Consider the following 15,073-nt stretch of genomic DNA (forward strand, 5'->3'; position numbering starts at 1 on the left):
GGAAAGAACATGGAAAGAAGGTCACCATCCTCTCGCCATCCTAGAACAGAGGCAGATTTTGGCCACGGCCAAAAGGAATTTGCAACAAATACCTGGGATACATTTCCTCAGCCTAAAGAAAAGGATGTCATGTGATAATGGCAGCTGTACAGACTGCAGAATCCCAGCCTTCATCACACATGCATTTGCAGTTATTGTGGTTAAGGACACACAGTTCCTACACTTTAAATGACATTCTATTAAGAGAAAAAAGCAATAATTTTAGAATGCAACTAATATAGATAACACTGTAAAAAGATTTTGGCTGCTTAAAAGTTATGGAAATAATGGGCTATGGGTATGCTCCTCAATTAAGATAAAGCATAGCTATTATATAAAGACAAACTAAATGACCACGAGAAGCACTCAGTGGAAGAGCATAGCCCATTTCAAAGGGGAAAACATGTTTATTTTGGTGATTAATTCTGTTCTGCATGAAAATGCAAATTAAAATGTTAATTAAGGGGAAAATGCACAACAAAAAGAAGGTGTAGTACTAAAAAAACCAGCCTCTTAGGGCTGGCCAAACAGAATGACTTCAATGTGGTTTGGAGATTGTTTTGTTACTGACAGCAAATGTTCTAACAGGAAGGCAGGATACATAGTCATATAATTTGTCAAAAGTCAGAACCAGAAATTAATTGATTAGTTCATATAAGACTTTTTTTTCACAAAAACCTACATTAACTCAAATCAATAATTAGAGAAACTATAATTAATTGTTCCTGGGCTACGATGTTCTAGGAAGTTTATTCAGGGAGAAGCATCAAATGAAATTACAAGTACAAGAGGCTGTATTTGCTATTACCATACCTTCAACCATTAAATTTTGCTTTCATAGGACAAAAAGAGCAGCGTTTTTAAGTAGATAGCATGTATAATTAAAAAAACCATTTGTTTAGAAAGTCATCCAGAAACAATACCAAATCTACAGTTACGTCATAACAAATGTTATTCAGATGAGAATTCTCAAATACCTGTGTTAAAATATTATCAAGAGATTTTCAGAAAAGCTCAGTGCTCCATAGTTTCCACTGACCATAATGAGAGCTCAGCACACGCTTTGGCAGGAGTCACGTGAAGGTTGATTGTGTTCAGTCCTGTGTAAGTAAAGAAAAAGCACAAATACTACAGCAGATAAGGACAGACCTTGTTGTTTTGATGCCAGTGCGCTGTTAATAACACAAGAAAAACTCTACTCACATAGCTTGGCTTGACTCATCTTTTCCTCCCTTTATTATGAATCAGATTCTTTGTTATCTTCTATTGAATGAAAATCTGCTGCAGCACAGTCAGTGGGAGTGGTGCCATTGATGTCAGCGAGATCAATTCTTGATTACCTCACTAATATTAACTTTTTAGGTTCTAAGGATCTTAGGCTAGCTACAATTGCTTGAAGGAAAGAAAAGACTTGTTGCAATAAGGAATAAAGACATTTCCCTGGATTGCAGCCTGTTGCTCCATTTTGCAGGAGTTGGGCACACAACTTACGATTTTCTAGCTAACCTGTCTCCTTCCCTGAAGAGCCTTGGATTTCGCTCCCAACTGAAATACAAACAGGCTTTCAAAAATGCAAATATTTTTTTCTATTCAGCTGTAAATAATTACAAGCTGGGAGAATGGAACAACAGCACAGGTCCTAAATGACAAGAATCTAAATTGCACTACTGCCCTCTGTTGTGTTTTCTGTCATTGAAGTTATGCTCTGTGGAATTTCTAAGGTTCCAGACCAGTTTCACCTCTATAAAGGTCTGAGCTGTGAATCTCAATGGCAGAATGAATACAGGTGAGGAGCTGATGTGCTGGGTGGTGTGGGGCAAGCCTCTTCCTGCTCAATAGGACACTCAGTGCCACTGCTTACCTTGTAAGAGCTGACAATGAAAAACCTTACAACAGTCCCACAAGCAACACACGCCATTTCTGCAAATTAGTTATAAATGAAAAAATATTCATCCCAACAAAGTAATAACTGGAGAATGTCATTTTCTTTCTACTACACAGACTGCAGTATCCCAAACAGTTCCCCCCCCGACCCCAAAGTTCAAAGCTGATGATTTACACTCTGGCAGATCCTTTCATGACACATGCATCACATCACATTATATAGGCATGACACTGTCACGGTGCATGCCTGTCAAAGTACAACACTTTGCAAAGCAGCATGTCAGGGAATAGGAAAGGGCAGTCTTGCAAACTGGGGTTAACGGGCGATGTGATTTCACTCAACGTTTTCATCAAATTTTTTCACTCAAATCTTTGTGAATAATGTGCAGGCAGCAATGTCAGCCCTTGCAGACAAACTGCAAAAATATGCTCCCTTAAGCCTTCAGTCACTGCTACAATAAACAGCCACTAAACATTTGACTGCCTTTAATATTTTCCTTCTTTAGGCAACTGTCCCTACGATATAGATGTCTCCAATATGCACATCTGCCTGCAGCAGTCACTTCACTTCTTCCTACCCACAGACACGGAGAAATGAAAAATTAAATTTGATCACGTCTGTATGTGAGAGCTCAAGACCCCCGGCTGGAATTCACTGGAGGCTGGCAGAGCATTCTGGCAAAATATCACTGCACGTTTGCCCTGTGCTTATGTTCTGCCTAAGACATGCACTGCTGGCCACAGCTACAGAAAAACCACGGGGCTAGATGTACCTTTGGTCTTCAATTTGCATAAGGAAAATAATTATACTCTAAATGATACTCAGCACACTCAACTTCATTTTGTCAGTAGCCCAGAATCAGTGTGACTATGACAGACTGCACAGCAAATACTGCTCCAAGGAGGGCTCCTGCAGATAGCTGTTAAGCCAGGCGCTGATCCGGGATGTTAGGCCCATACTTTGCTCTTGGGGCAGCAGAAGCTCCATCCCAGCAACAACTCTGCACTCCAAATGTGCCAGTGACTACATTTACTCCCATCAGCTCCCGTGTGGGCCAAAACCTGCCTGAGGGTACAGCTGCTGGGCTGGGATGTGCTGTACTAACTGGTTTAGAGCCTCCTGAGCTCAGATGTGAGGACAGATTGCCTCTGTTGTACATTTGGAAAGACTGCACTGAACCTCATTCACCTGCCCAATGGGGAGGGTTGGCCTTTGACTTCCAGGATGTCTCAGAAAGTTCTGTCACCTCCTGCCTCAGCGGTGGCCTGAGGGAGAACATGGGGCTTCCACACAGCCTGCCCTCAGAAAAGGCAAAAACAGAACTGAAAAAGGGAATGAGGAGAGGTGGGGAGGCCCGGGTAGAGGGGTGGCACATGCCTCATGTTGGACACCTGGCCAGCGGTCACAGAGCATGGGAATAAAACTGAACAGTGAGTGAGCGGATAAAGATTTAGAGACAGGAAGCAAAGACATCTGACAGAGGAATTCTCTCGGCTCTGTAAGAACGAAAAAAATCCTCTTTGCAGTTCCTTAGGAATCTAGGTGACCAACCAGCAGACCCACAGGTGGGCTGGCTGCCTGGAGCGCCACAGGCAGCTGCCGTGAGCCGGCAGAGAAACCGGGCAGCAGGAGCAACGCCCCGCTGCACAAAAACATATCGCGTGCATAAACATACCGCATGCACAAACAAACACACATCGCGTGCAAAAACACATAACACATTGCGCGCATGCACCTCATTTCACACACCGGCCGCTTTTCTCCTCACTGCTGCCCGTCGCAGCACACAGCCGTGGCGCAGCCCGCTCCCCCTCAGCCCCACCCGCCCTTCCCGCGCTCCGAGCTGCGGTAAAACGGCGGTGGCGTGCAAAAGACGAGCGTCTACCGCGCAGGCACCGCTGGGATTCGAACCCAGGATCTCCTGTTTACTAGACAGGCGCTTTAACCAACTAAGCCACGGCGCCGGGCGATGGCGACTTGTGCTTCGCGGGCCCAATACATCGATCCGACTCCTGACCGCCGTACTTCTGTTCTAGAGTTGAACTGGATTCCTGGTTCAGCTATCCTTCCTCTTTTAAGTACCTCTTGGAAATAAATGTTGAAAAGTCTGAAAATACTGTTTTTAGGAACAAGGCTTCCAGACATTTTGAAACACTAAATATTTTATTAATTGATATTTGCACATACACTAAATAGATGCAATCCCTAGGTTGCTCCCAAGAATACTGTGCTCCTTGCTGGGTGGACCCTTATTAGACAGAACTAGTTTGTACTGAATTGTGTCAGACATGAACTACAGCTTCTTCTCATGGCTGGAAGTTATTGCACAGCAGTTTGTAGGAGCATGGCAGCAAGAGGCAAGAGGGAGAATCTGACCATGAACTTGTTCATCATTTTACTTAAAAAAATTCTTTATAATTATCCTTTGTTTGTCCACTGAAAGCAAAGATTCTGTATGTGCCATAGTCAAGAAGAATTGTTTATCTAAGAAATGGAAGGAAACTTGACAATAATTTATAATTCACACATATTCATTAATAAACTGAGCTTGGAACTACTGTATTCATTAAAAATTGTTTAAAATTTACCAACAGGCAAGTAAATAAGTTTGTTCTCTAGTACCATACTATATAGACTTCAACTACTGGGCAGTTTCAGTCTTTGGGTGACAAGGCACAGCTGTTCAGGGCATAAGGGAAGCATAGAATCACAGAATTGTCTGAGTTGGAATGGACCCTTAAAGGCCATCTGGTCCAACGCCCCTGCAGTGACCAGGGACACCTACAGCTCCATCGGATGCTCAGAGCCTGGGTGTATCCAGGGATGTGGCATTCACCAGCACTCTGGGCAAACTGTTCTAGTGCTTTACTACCCTTATCATAATCTTTCTTCCTTATATCCAGTCTAAATCTCTCCTCTCTTAGTTGGAAACCATTTGCCCTTGTCCTGTCACAAGAGACCCTGCTTAGCAGCGTAGTTTATCATTCTTGATGCAGAACACTGCAGCAGAACAAGATTAAATGTTCAGCTTTATATGTGCAGTACATGAAGGTGTACAGACATTACATTTATACTTACATATGTTAACATCCAAAGACTGTCATACGAATTTAAAGATCAGGAGGGATGGAAGGTGGCAATGGCAAAATACTTCTTGCTGGAGAAGACAGACGACAGAATACACACTTGGATATCACTTCAAAGCCACCATGCTGCAGGCTTAAGAAAGGTCTTTCACATTCTTCACACTGGTATAAATACAATAAAAATGGTAGTTCAGCCACACACATGAAGTTTACTCCATTTCTATTAGACTCTATACAGCATTAATTTTAAATTCAATAGAAAATATTTACAGAAAAGTTAATGGCATATTTTACTGTTTGATGCACCTTTGCACATGAATTGGTGTTCTTATCACAACCACTTTTAAAAGAGAATTGTTACTACTACATTCTACTCCCCCCAAAAAGATGTGCATATCTTCATAAAGAAAGAACAATCCATTAGTGCTTTCAGCTAGCAAAACTCAAGCTTTCCTTTAAAATTCAGGTTTTGTTTCTGAATAAAATACGAAGTGTGGTTAGAAAATAAAATAATATAACCTGAGCAATTTTTGAGCCTTTTTCTTTTCTGCTTTCTATCACTGAAGGTATGCGATCCATCCTTTCAATATTCCACAGTCTCAAAGTAGAATCCTGGGAATCAAAAGCAATCATTTTTATATGTTTGTGTATCACCAAAACACTGATTTACATAATTTCCAAGAAGATGAGCTCCTATTTCTTCAGATAAGTCTCTCAACAGGAGAGTGCTAAACCCTCTCACCTTTAAGAATCACCTGTCTCACGTTTAAGCATATCTTTGGAAACAACCTGTAGCAATCTTAAAACTGCATGGACATTTTAAGATAACAAAAAATAAACATAGTCATCAAATTATTTTTAAGATTTTCTACAATTACTTGATGTAGATACTGATTAGAACACAGAAGTTTTGTGAGCAATTGAATTATTTTCAAATGTTGTCAAACAAAACCTGACACGAAGGGATGAAATCTTCTAATTTAGCTCTTGAAATCGCATCAGGAAAGTGGTGATCACCTTTGAGGCTGAAAGAATCCACTTCTTGTCTTCACTAATTGCAACATCTGTCACCCAGTCCCAATGGCCCTACAGTAAAGCAAAATCTAACTTTAAGCCAAAAAAAAAAAAAAAAAAAGCACATAGTCAATTTTCTAATAATAAAAATTACTGTCTGTACTATGCACTTGTTTTGAAATGCAAAAGGAAAATTGTTATCTACACTCTTCATGGTCAGCCAGAAAAAGGCATTGCTAGAAAGCTCATGTTCTCTCACGTGTACCTGAGAGCAGTTGCTGTTACAGGCCGTGGGAGGCAGCCCACCGGCAGCAGCAGCCAGGGGCAGTGCATCTGTCAGTTACCATGAAGGTGAGCTCCACTGAAAGACTTCTTTTCTACTTTTTAAACAGCTTATTAAAGAACTGTAAGGAGAAAGAGCTGATTCCTAATACTAATTACTTCAATAAATAAACAAATAAATAAATAAATAAATAAACAAATAAATAAAAAGAGGCTGCTTAGCATGCAGTAACAGAGGAAAGAGCTTTGGGAACAGACAGCAGCTTCCCCCCATTTAAAGGCAGGGAACCCAATGCTGAAAACAGGCCAGGTCTAGCAGCTGTATCAGATGCCCTCCTTCTGACAACAGCAGCACTGCTGATCTCCAGTGAACAACACTGAGCTGGCATAAGAACAGAGGCAGGTTGAAGTCTAAAATGACGTGCTTACTTCAGTGATGTAGGCTGTATAAACATATATGGAATCAACAGATAAAATCCCTAAGGTTTGGGCAGATATGGTGTCATTTTTATGATTAACACCACATTCAATAAATTAATTACAAAAGACGAACAATTGTGTATTTTCCAAGCACAGAGAAAAAGCTAAATATGCATATATAAAACTTAAGTAGTTTTTTTACAGCAGAATCTTTAAAATGTTTTTAAATTTAGTCATGAGCAAGGAACAGGAATTCTCCATAGCTACAAAGACATTAACATTTAAACAGATGCCTTTGTGTTTAATGGCAAACTGAGTTACTTGCAGCGATTGCTGTGAACTGGGATATCTGCAGTAATTGCATCCTGCAAAGCACCAGTGGAGAACATGTGCTGCTGTTGTTCAAAAGGTTTAACCTGTACAGTTCCAATTCAGGAGGGTTTGTAAGCCTACATGTAAGGCAACCAGCATGAGGCACAAGCTTATAAACTCCCCCAAATAAAGATACTATCTTGAACGCAGACAACAGTGGAAAGTTATTTTTAAGCTCAAAAGGCTTTGAAGGAAAGCTGTATTTTCTGACACATTCCAGGTGGGCTTTTTCATGAACGTTTTAGCTAAGCCTTCAGTACTGCATGCAGTAATTCAGAAAGAAAGAAAAAAGAAGTCCACTGAAATCAGATTTGCAGAGGACAGGAAAAGAACCAAGATCGCAAATCTGTACTCTGACATAATTGCCTGACTTCTGTGAAATTAACATTTGCAAAATGGGCACACAAAGTTATGAACAGTTTTAAGTCATGCCATAAAATCATATCCCATAGTTAGCTGGAGTCTCATGTTTATAACTGACCTGACAGAGGTAGTATCTTCCTGACTGACTGTGTATGAATATATTGTTCTAACCAATTACATCACACAAATTCAGTATGTTTTGCTGCCTGTATCTGGAAAGGATGGGCAAGGATACTGTGTAACAACAAATACAATGCTTTTAAAGGAGCACACACTTTACAACTTCTCATCAAACTACTGACAAAATAAAACCGCAGTACCTTTAAGCTTAACTTCTTATATCCTGCATCTGTTTCCCATATGGTTATAGCGTTGTCATATCCACCAGACACTACAAGTGATGCTGAAATATGAAATCAGAATATTTACTGTATATTTGCTTTGGCACACAGACTAATAAGAGACTCCTTCTAGCACTGTGTCAGACTTGGTTAATAACACGTAAGTAATGAGCTATTAGTCATGCTCTGACAAGATGCTAGAAGTTCCTTTTGGCTATTTGTTGCTAACGTTCTTGATTTTATAAATAGTAAGCATAACTTGGCATAATAGTAATGTAACAGTAAACAGTAATAGTAAATATAGTAATAGTAGTGAAGAAGTGAAGCTGCAAAAGGGAACAGCTAATTAGACCAATATGTAGAGAAACTCATATCAGCCCATGCCAGTGAAGAGAATCTGTTCCAGTACAATGGCAGTTTGCAATAATACAAATTTCATGCCTGTAGAGGGGCTGTGGTCATCAACTTCAATTTACATGGAGATCATTTTCTTGTAATTAAATATGCTATCTTGGAAATGACAAATTTCTTACGCGATTGGAGTGGTCGCTTGTGGCTCACCTGCTATGTCACGTACACAGATATTGAGTTACATCGTGTGCTGGTATCAAGATAACTCACCATCTTGGCTAAAGCAACAGGAACTAACAGAACCCTCATGTCCGTGGTTCAAGGTAACAGGTCCACGACTCCGAAATTCTCCTGTCTTTACATCCCATATTTTTAAGCTCCTGTGCCAGGATGCTGTGCATAAGTATCGACCATCAGATGTAAAGCAACAATCTGAGATAGCATTGCTGTGTCCCCTGAAACATGAAAACACCCCAACAGAGGTTTTGTAAGCATTATCAAACTCTCAGAGAGCCTCCTGTGGCACTGAGCACTCTCTCCATCCAGTAGAGCATCATAAGCACATTCTGAATGTTAACTGTATGGATAGTTCTGTAAAGCCCCTGGAGCTGCTCACAGCCCTGCAGCCTGCATGGGTTTGGGCTCCTTGCAGAGTGAGCCATTGGCCAGAATGAACCCAAGCAGTGAGTGAGCGATGACATTGCTTTGCAGCTACAGAACAACCACACTTCTTTAAAAGCAAGTTACCAAAAAAAGTCCAAAAAATGTGAATTTGCATTCTAATACTCAGAGGAAAGAGATTAATCAATTTATATTAAAGTCTATAAAAGGAATCTGGAAGCTCTGGAACAGGTTGAAAACTTCGGGGCTTCATGCAGTCTGCACCAGGGGAGGGATCACAAGCCTCTCTTACAGGAAACAAAGCTGTCGTCACTGTGATTTAAAAGAAATATTATTACAATGCTCCAGATTGAATTTCCCATCCAAACTAACTCCTAATTCCTCATCAGACCATTTTATTACTGTTTAAAGGCACTCTCTGTTTACTGTTGTTATAATTCAAAGCTAAATTTGTTGAGTTTATTAAAAGCTACTGCTATTTTAACAGCTCACTTGATATCTATCATATAATTTATTCTTAAAAATGATAATAATGCCCAACATTGACCTAATTTTTAAATGTTAAATATTTTAAATGCTTATTTCAGTGAGAGATAAAAGGGTTTAGCACAAGGAGCTGTAGGAGCTCACTAGGAGCACAGCTGCTGGTACTAGGCATGACACTGTCCAAAAGTAATGCCTTTTATGGTGTCAGCCCACATCAGTGGTAGATATTGGTGGTATGGCATCACCATAGAGATTGAATCTTCCCACCGATATTGTTGCTGTGTTACAGATGCCAGCAGAGGGACAGTCTGACAAAATGGCATCTTACATGGAAATGCACATGTAGCAGAGGCATGCCATTGAATTCCTCCATGTGGAAAAAATGGCACCCATTGGCACTCATTGGCACTTGCTGAACATTGGTGGAGACCAAACAGGGGGTGTGAGCATGGTGATGCAGTGCATGGTGCATCCCAGCAGTGGTAACAGTGACAGTGGGTCACCTCCACTGGTGCAGGCTCTTGTTCATTGCTGGTGAAAATGCACATCTGATGATGGTGCCTATGCTGCAAAATAGCACTTTGTAGCTGAAAAATGATAAATTTATTTTAAAATACATAAATATATAACAATTTTAAATAACCAGTGTTCTTGTGCTCTTTTGTTACAGTTTCCATGGAATTAAATAGGAGGGATTACTTTTGCAGCAAGAAATCACCTGGAAAACCTGTACCAGAACTCTGAGTGACCACAATTGGTTCACTGTGAAAATATAAGTACATGCTGAGCTGGGGTCCAGAGCATCTGTCCTGGATCCAGTCCTGATTCATACTGCCATTAACAACATAGATAATGAGATAATGAGAGATGAAAAGAAGCCAAAGAGGGAAGCCAAAGATGGCCCTCAATTATACAGGAAAAATAATTAAAATTCAAAATAACCATTGTGTTACTTCTCCTTCACTATATAATATTTTTAAAGACTTTTTTTTTCTATGTAATATTTTATCTTCTCACTTGTCAATGATTATAAATTCTTCCTAATTAGTAGGAATTACACCAGTAAGTTTGTACTTCAGCACTATATTGCATATGCTTCTTCCAGTGTATTTAAAAGAACCTAGGAGCTCTAAAAACTAGCACAAAAACGCTGACAAAATGCAACTTTTCAATAATTTACAGCAGGAAGCTTGAGTGGAAATTTTCATTCATGCATTCCACATATATCACATATAACTTAATTCAGTTCAACAATTACAGTTCATTTTCTCCAGTACAAATCTTACCATAACTCTCACTGATAATTGTCAAGGATGCAAACAATACCATGCATAATTAACTACAGTATTATTTCTTACTCTTTAATTGTAATTGAGGTGGATCGAGCTACCATATCCCACAGCTTTATAGTCTTATCGTATGATACTGAAGTCACCCTCTGATTATCAGGATCAAAACAGCATCTTGTGATTGTACTCCTGTGATGACCTATGGAAAACACACCAAGAGGAACTATTGCAAAGCTGCTTCCCAGCTTTGGATCATTAGCTCTCTATATCTCAGTGCACAAGTCTGAAAGGCAGAACTACCCACAGCAGCTGTGTGCCAGTCTATCTGCAAAACGCAGACACTTATGAAGGAAGGGCATCTGAACTGAGTTCATTGCTATTACTAAGAAATACAAGAAATCAAGAACTGAATAAACAAAATTTAAAAGTCATAAATCTTACAATCTTACCTTGGACACATACCACCTGTGTTGCACTTACTGCATCAAAAACAGATATGGCATTGCCTTTATCTGAGCCAGATACCACGTATTTGCCATCATGGGAAATATTACATGAAGTTACGATGCCTTCATGTTCTATTGTCCACTAAAAAGAAAAGAAAGGCTTTTGGAAACACATTTGAGGGTTAGAGATAAGAGCCTTTAACAGCACTTGCTTTAATCTCTAAGTAGGCTCAGAAGAAAGGAGTTTGGTATTACTTTATTTCAGCAAAAGGTGATAGAAGTATTTATATCCAATTCTATCTTAAAAATGGCAGTAAGTTTAAAATTAGACAGGGATACCTCGTTCAAATCCTAAATTGTTAATTCAATCAGTCTAACATATCCTCTGAGACAGATTATTACTATTACAGCCATTTTTATCTGAAATAACTGAGACATCTTCATCATCAAGGGACTTACTGTGATCAAACAATTAATCAGACCAAAACCTAGACTAAAAATCAAGCCTGCCTACCCTGACTGTAGTGCATTGTGCAAAGAATGCTTTTGTTTTTTTTGTTCTTTGTCAATAACTAAGGAATGCATCTGAATTTTACAGTTACACTTTCTTGAGGATGCACTCAAAAGGATACATACAAGCACTTTTCCTGTTTCCATATCCCAGGTCTTGACAGTGTTATCATAGGATGATGTCACCATCCTAAAAATGACCATGAAAACAGCATTCAGTGTTCTCACTCAAGAGAAGACATTTGAAAATAAATGCTAACTTTTAATTCTGACAATGATTTGACATCCTCACACTCATTACTTTAAAAAAGATTTGTAAGCACTGCAGCAAAAATTGCCTTTTGCAGTTTAAAATATGTAATTATTTATATTTCAGATATAAACTAACAATAAAAATGTCACGTATGCAATTTTCAGACACTGCTCTGCACAAACACAAACCCACATTACACAACAAAGCTAACTGATGACAAGTGGCAGGTTTCCATGAATGAGGAGGTCACCACCAAGTTTGCTTTCACATTGTTTTATTAGAATATTTCCAAATATCTAAAAAATAGCATTTATATGGAACGTCACGGTATGGGGCAAATGTTTTTAGTCCCACTGTGGCTTTTTCAGTTTTTGATCAAGTTCACAAAAGGTCACTTTCACAAATTTTGCCCAGGAAGCTTCATGCAAACTAAAAATAAATTCTCAAACCTTCTATTCTTCTCATTATGCATATGTTTACTTCACTTGCATGATCTCTGCTCCTAAATGGAAGCACTTAGCACAAGAGATAACAAGAAGATAATGAACTGGTGGCATTTTTGGTTGGGAGGCAGCAGGCAGAATGGCACATATGCAATCCCATGGTCAAAAGGAGATTAGACAACTCTTTAATTTGATAAAAATTGATTTAAACTACAAATTAATGATAAAATGTAGCAGAAATAATACCCCTGGTGGCAACGTATGACCTACTCAATCGAATGTTAATGCATGCTGCAGTTGTTTTAATTATTATAGCCAGAGATTGACACTAGGTAAGATGCATTTCTTCTTAAATTGACATTACAGGCTTAATGGAAAGCATATAGATTATTAATAAACAATACAGAACTTTTATGACCATATAAATCTCACTGACAGATGAACCCCTGTGCTTCAATGTTGCTCTTCTATGCAATACCTGTTTACACACTACTTTCAGAACATAAGCCACAGACTTCCAGCCACAAATAACTCACAAGCAGCAAATTCTTTTGCCCTGCAAAGGTCATGACTTGGACTATTCCTTCAGTGGCCACCAAATGAAAACCAAAAGACTTGCACGAACTGTAGGGGAAATCAACTGAAGATGAAGGAGTCTGGCAGCGAACAGGCTGCCAGACAAAGACATAGGAATAATGAAAAGAAAATGAAGCAAAAGAAGTTTCACTTTGATGAAATAGAAAACCATAGGAACAACTAAAGAAGTAACTGATCTGTTCTAAATTTGTCTGATGTTTTCCACGTGCAATCACATTTAACCTTGAAAAATCACATTGTCTCTTTTTAAATAAATTGTGATAGAAAATAGTCACCTCCTATCGTCAGGACTCAAGTTGCATTCAGAAACTGGGGCTGTGTGTTCTTCAAAAATTTGAACAGGAAATCCTTCGGCAACATCCTTGAATAAATCCAGAAGAGTTTGATTGGGAAGTGCTTTTTTTGTGAAAAAATACACAGCACCACAAAACCAAAGCAAAACAAAGCTTGTGAAATAATGTTAGCCTTACGTGTGTGCCTTACATGTTTTGTCTAATCTAGAAATACAAATGAAAACTTATTTCTGTTTATTCTAAATTCAATTGTGAATGTTGCGTTCAAATAACGAACAGCCAATCTCATCAGTACTGTCCACCCAAGTGTTGCCTCATGTTTCATGAGCGTGCCTCCACACCAGCCTGGTCCAGGCACTGGTGCCAGGACTTTTTGTTGTTTGTACAAAAACAACCAGAGGTCCATTGTTGGGCTCCTGTGTACTGCAGTGATACAGATGAAGACTAATACTGCAAAGAGCCCAAGATCCATCACACTGACCAACATTTCACTCCTTGCTCATTTGTACTCTGCCATCTTCCTCCATGAGGAGGCAACTTCAGATTCTTTACAAAATATTCCACCTATCAGTAGTCAAATCATACTAAGACATAACCATAACAGATTTTTTTTTAATTTGCTGTTGTGTTCACAACATACCCAGAGCTTCACTGTTCTGTCGTAAGAGCATGAAAGTACTTTTGAGTCTTCACAGCAAAAATGGCAGGAACTCACAGTATCGCCGTGCCCTCTTAGAATTTTAAATTGAATCTGTAAGCAAACAGAGCAAAGTTTAGGAAATCTTCTTCTGGCAACCCTTGGGGCAGCCACTTCCACACAGCGGAGCACGATGCAGCAGCAGAGCTCTGTATGGAGACGTCAGTCCTGCTCTGGCACGGGGCTGCAGTTGCTCAAGATGGTGGAGAAAAGAAGGTCGATGGATTTGATTCTTATTTTCTGGAGAGAAAGGGCAGGGCTGTTTTCTTTTGTTTATTTTTCCCAGTTTCTCTCAAGCAAAGCAATATTTATTTTTAAATCTCAAAAGTCTCTCTCAAGTCTTTCAAAAACCTTTCTGTGTTTCAGTGATTTTGGCCCATGGAGAGGCAGTGCCAAAGGCCTTAGGGCTGTGCTGTTTAGCCACGACCACCACGAGTTGTGTGAAACACTCTCAGAAAGCCTTTCTTCAGTCACTGAGAGCCCACCACAAGCCTGTGTGAACTAAGCCACCAAAAAGCCCAGCTGCCCCAATCGTTGGTGCTGAGCTTTCAGAAGCCCTGACCAGCACTCTGCCAATGCTCCCTTCCTCCCAACAGCCCCAACTTCCCCTTCCCAGCCCACCTCTGCCATTTGCTCCTGGTCCCCCCTGAGCCCCTCAGCTGGGGACATCTCGGGCTGGGGCTCAGGCAGTGGCTCTATGGCCAAGGGGTCCCCACGGCTGCCCCCTGCTGCCATACTGCCCTCTCAGCCTCAGGCTGCGCAGTGGCGGGAACGCAGCCCTGAGGCCTGGCTGCACAGTGTGGGTTTGCTCTGTCACAGCTGTGCTGGTGCAACGCAGGGTCTGTTTTATATCTTCCTTGCAGCGGAGGCAACCTCAACGCCTCAGATGTTTTTTCTCCCCTCCCCAGGTGTTCTTGTTGGCTTTATTTTAAAAACCATGCATTCTGCAATTCACCACACAACGGTTAACCACCTCGCTCTAATCAAGAGCTGCTGTAAAGCTGCAGATACCTAAAGACACACCTGAAGTCAGACACGGAAGAACTACTACCTACAATAGAGGATTTCAGTGAAGGTTTTTGTCCCTAAGTTTAGACAAGGTTGTTCTGGAGTCCTTGTGCACCTGGGAGCTGAGAGGCTGCAGGTCTACTTAACAGCTTGCTGGGTCGTAGCTTACATTAATACTGCAAGTTGTACTTTATAAGTACTTTCTAAATGTACCGCATGAAATAAAAGTAGTGTTTTCATTGTGAATACATGTAATAGCTGAATAATGCAGTTTATA

At 40.1% G+C, this 15,073-nt stretch overlaps 1 protein-coding gene and 1 non-coding gene across 2 annotated transcripts; both read right to left on the minus strand.

Moving 5' to 3' along the window:
* Positions 1 to 1,059: 1,059 nt before the first annotated feature.
* WDR88 (WD repeat domain 88) lies at positions 1,060 to 15,003 on the minus strand. Its single transcript, XM_042877198.1, has 12 exons — positions 14,410 to 15,003; positions 13,732 to 13,842; positions 13,074 to 13,159; positions 11,632 to 11,695; positions 10,999 to 11,137; positions 10,619 to 10,748; positions 8,424 to 8,608; positions 7,782 to 7,864; positions 6,028 to 6,096; positions 5,530 to 5,622; positions 5,003 to 5,172; positions 1,060 to 1,139 (listed from the first exon to the last, which is right to left on the minus strand). Exons 1-11 carry the CDS (start codon positions 14,521 to 14,523, stop codon positions 5,035 to 5,037), a joined length of 1,212 nt encoding a protein of 403 aa, XP_042733132.1. The 5' UTR covers positions 14,524 to 15,003; the 3' UTR covers positions 1,060 to 1,139; positions 5,003 to 5,034.
* Positions 3,815 to 3,888, minus strand: TRNAT-AGU. The gene has a single exon. It is a non-coding gene; the product is annotated as a tRNA-Thr (tRNA).
* Positions 15,004 to 15,073: the final 70 nt, after the last annotated feature.

Source organism: Lagopus leucura, unplaced genomic scaffold (assembly GCF_019238085.1).
Source record: "Lagopus leucura isolate 7727_CA_CO unplaced genomic scaffold, USGS_WTPT01 Super-Scaffold_100017, whole genome shotgun sequence".
In the NCBI taxonomy this organism is placed as follows: Eukaryota; Metazoa; Chordata; class Aves; order Galliformes; family Phasianidae; genus Lagopus; species Lagopus leucura.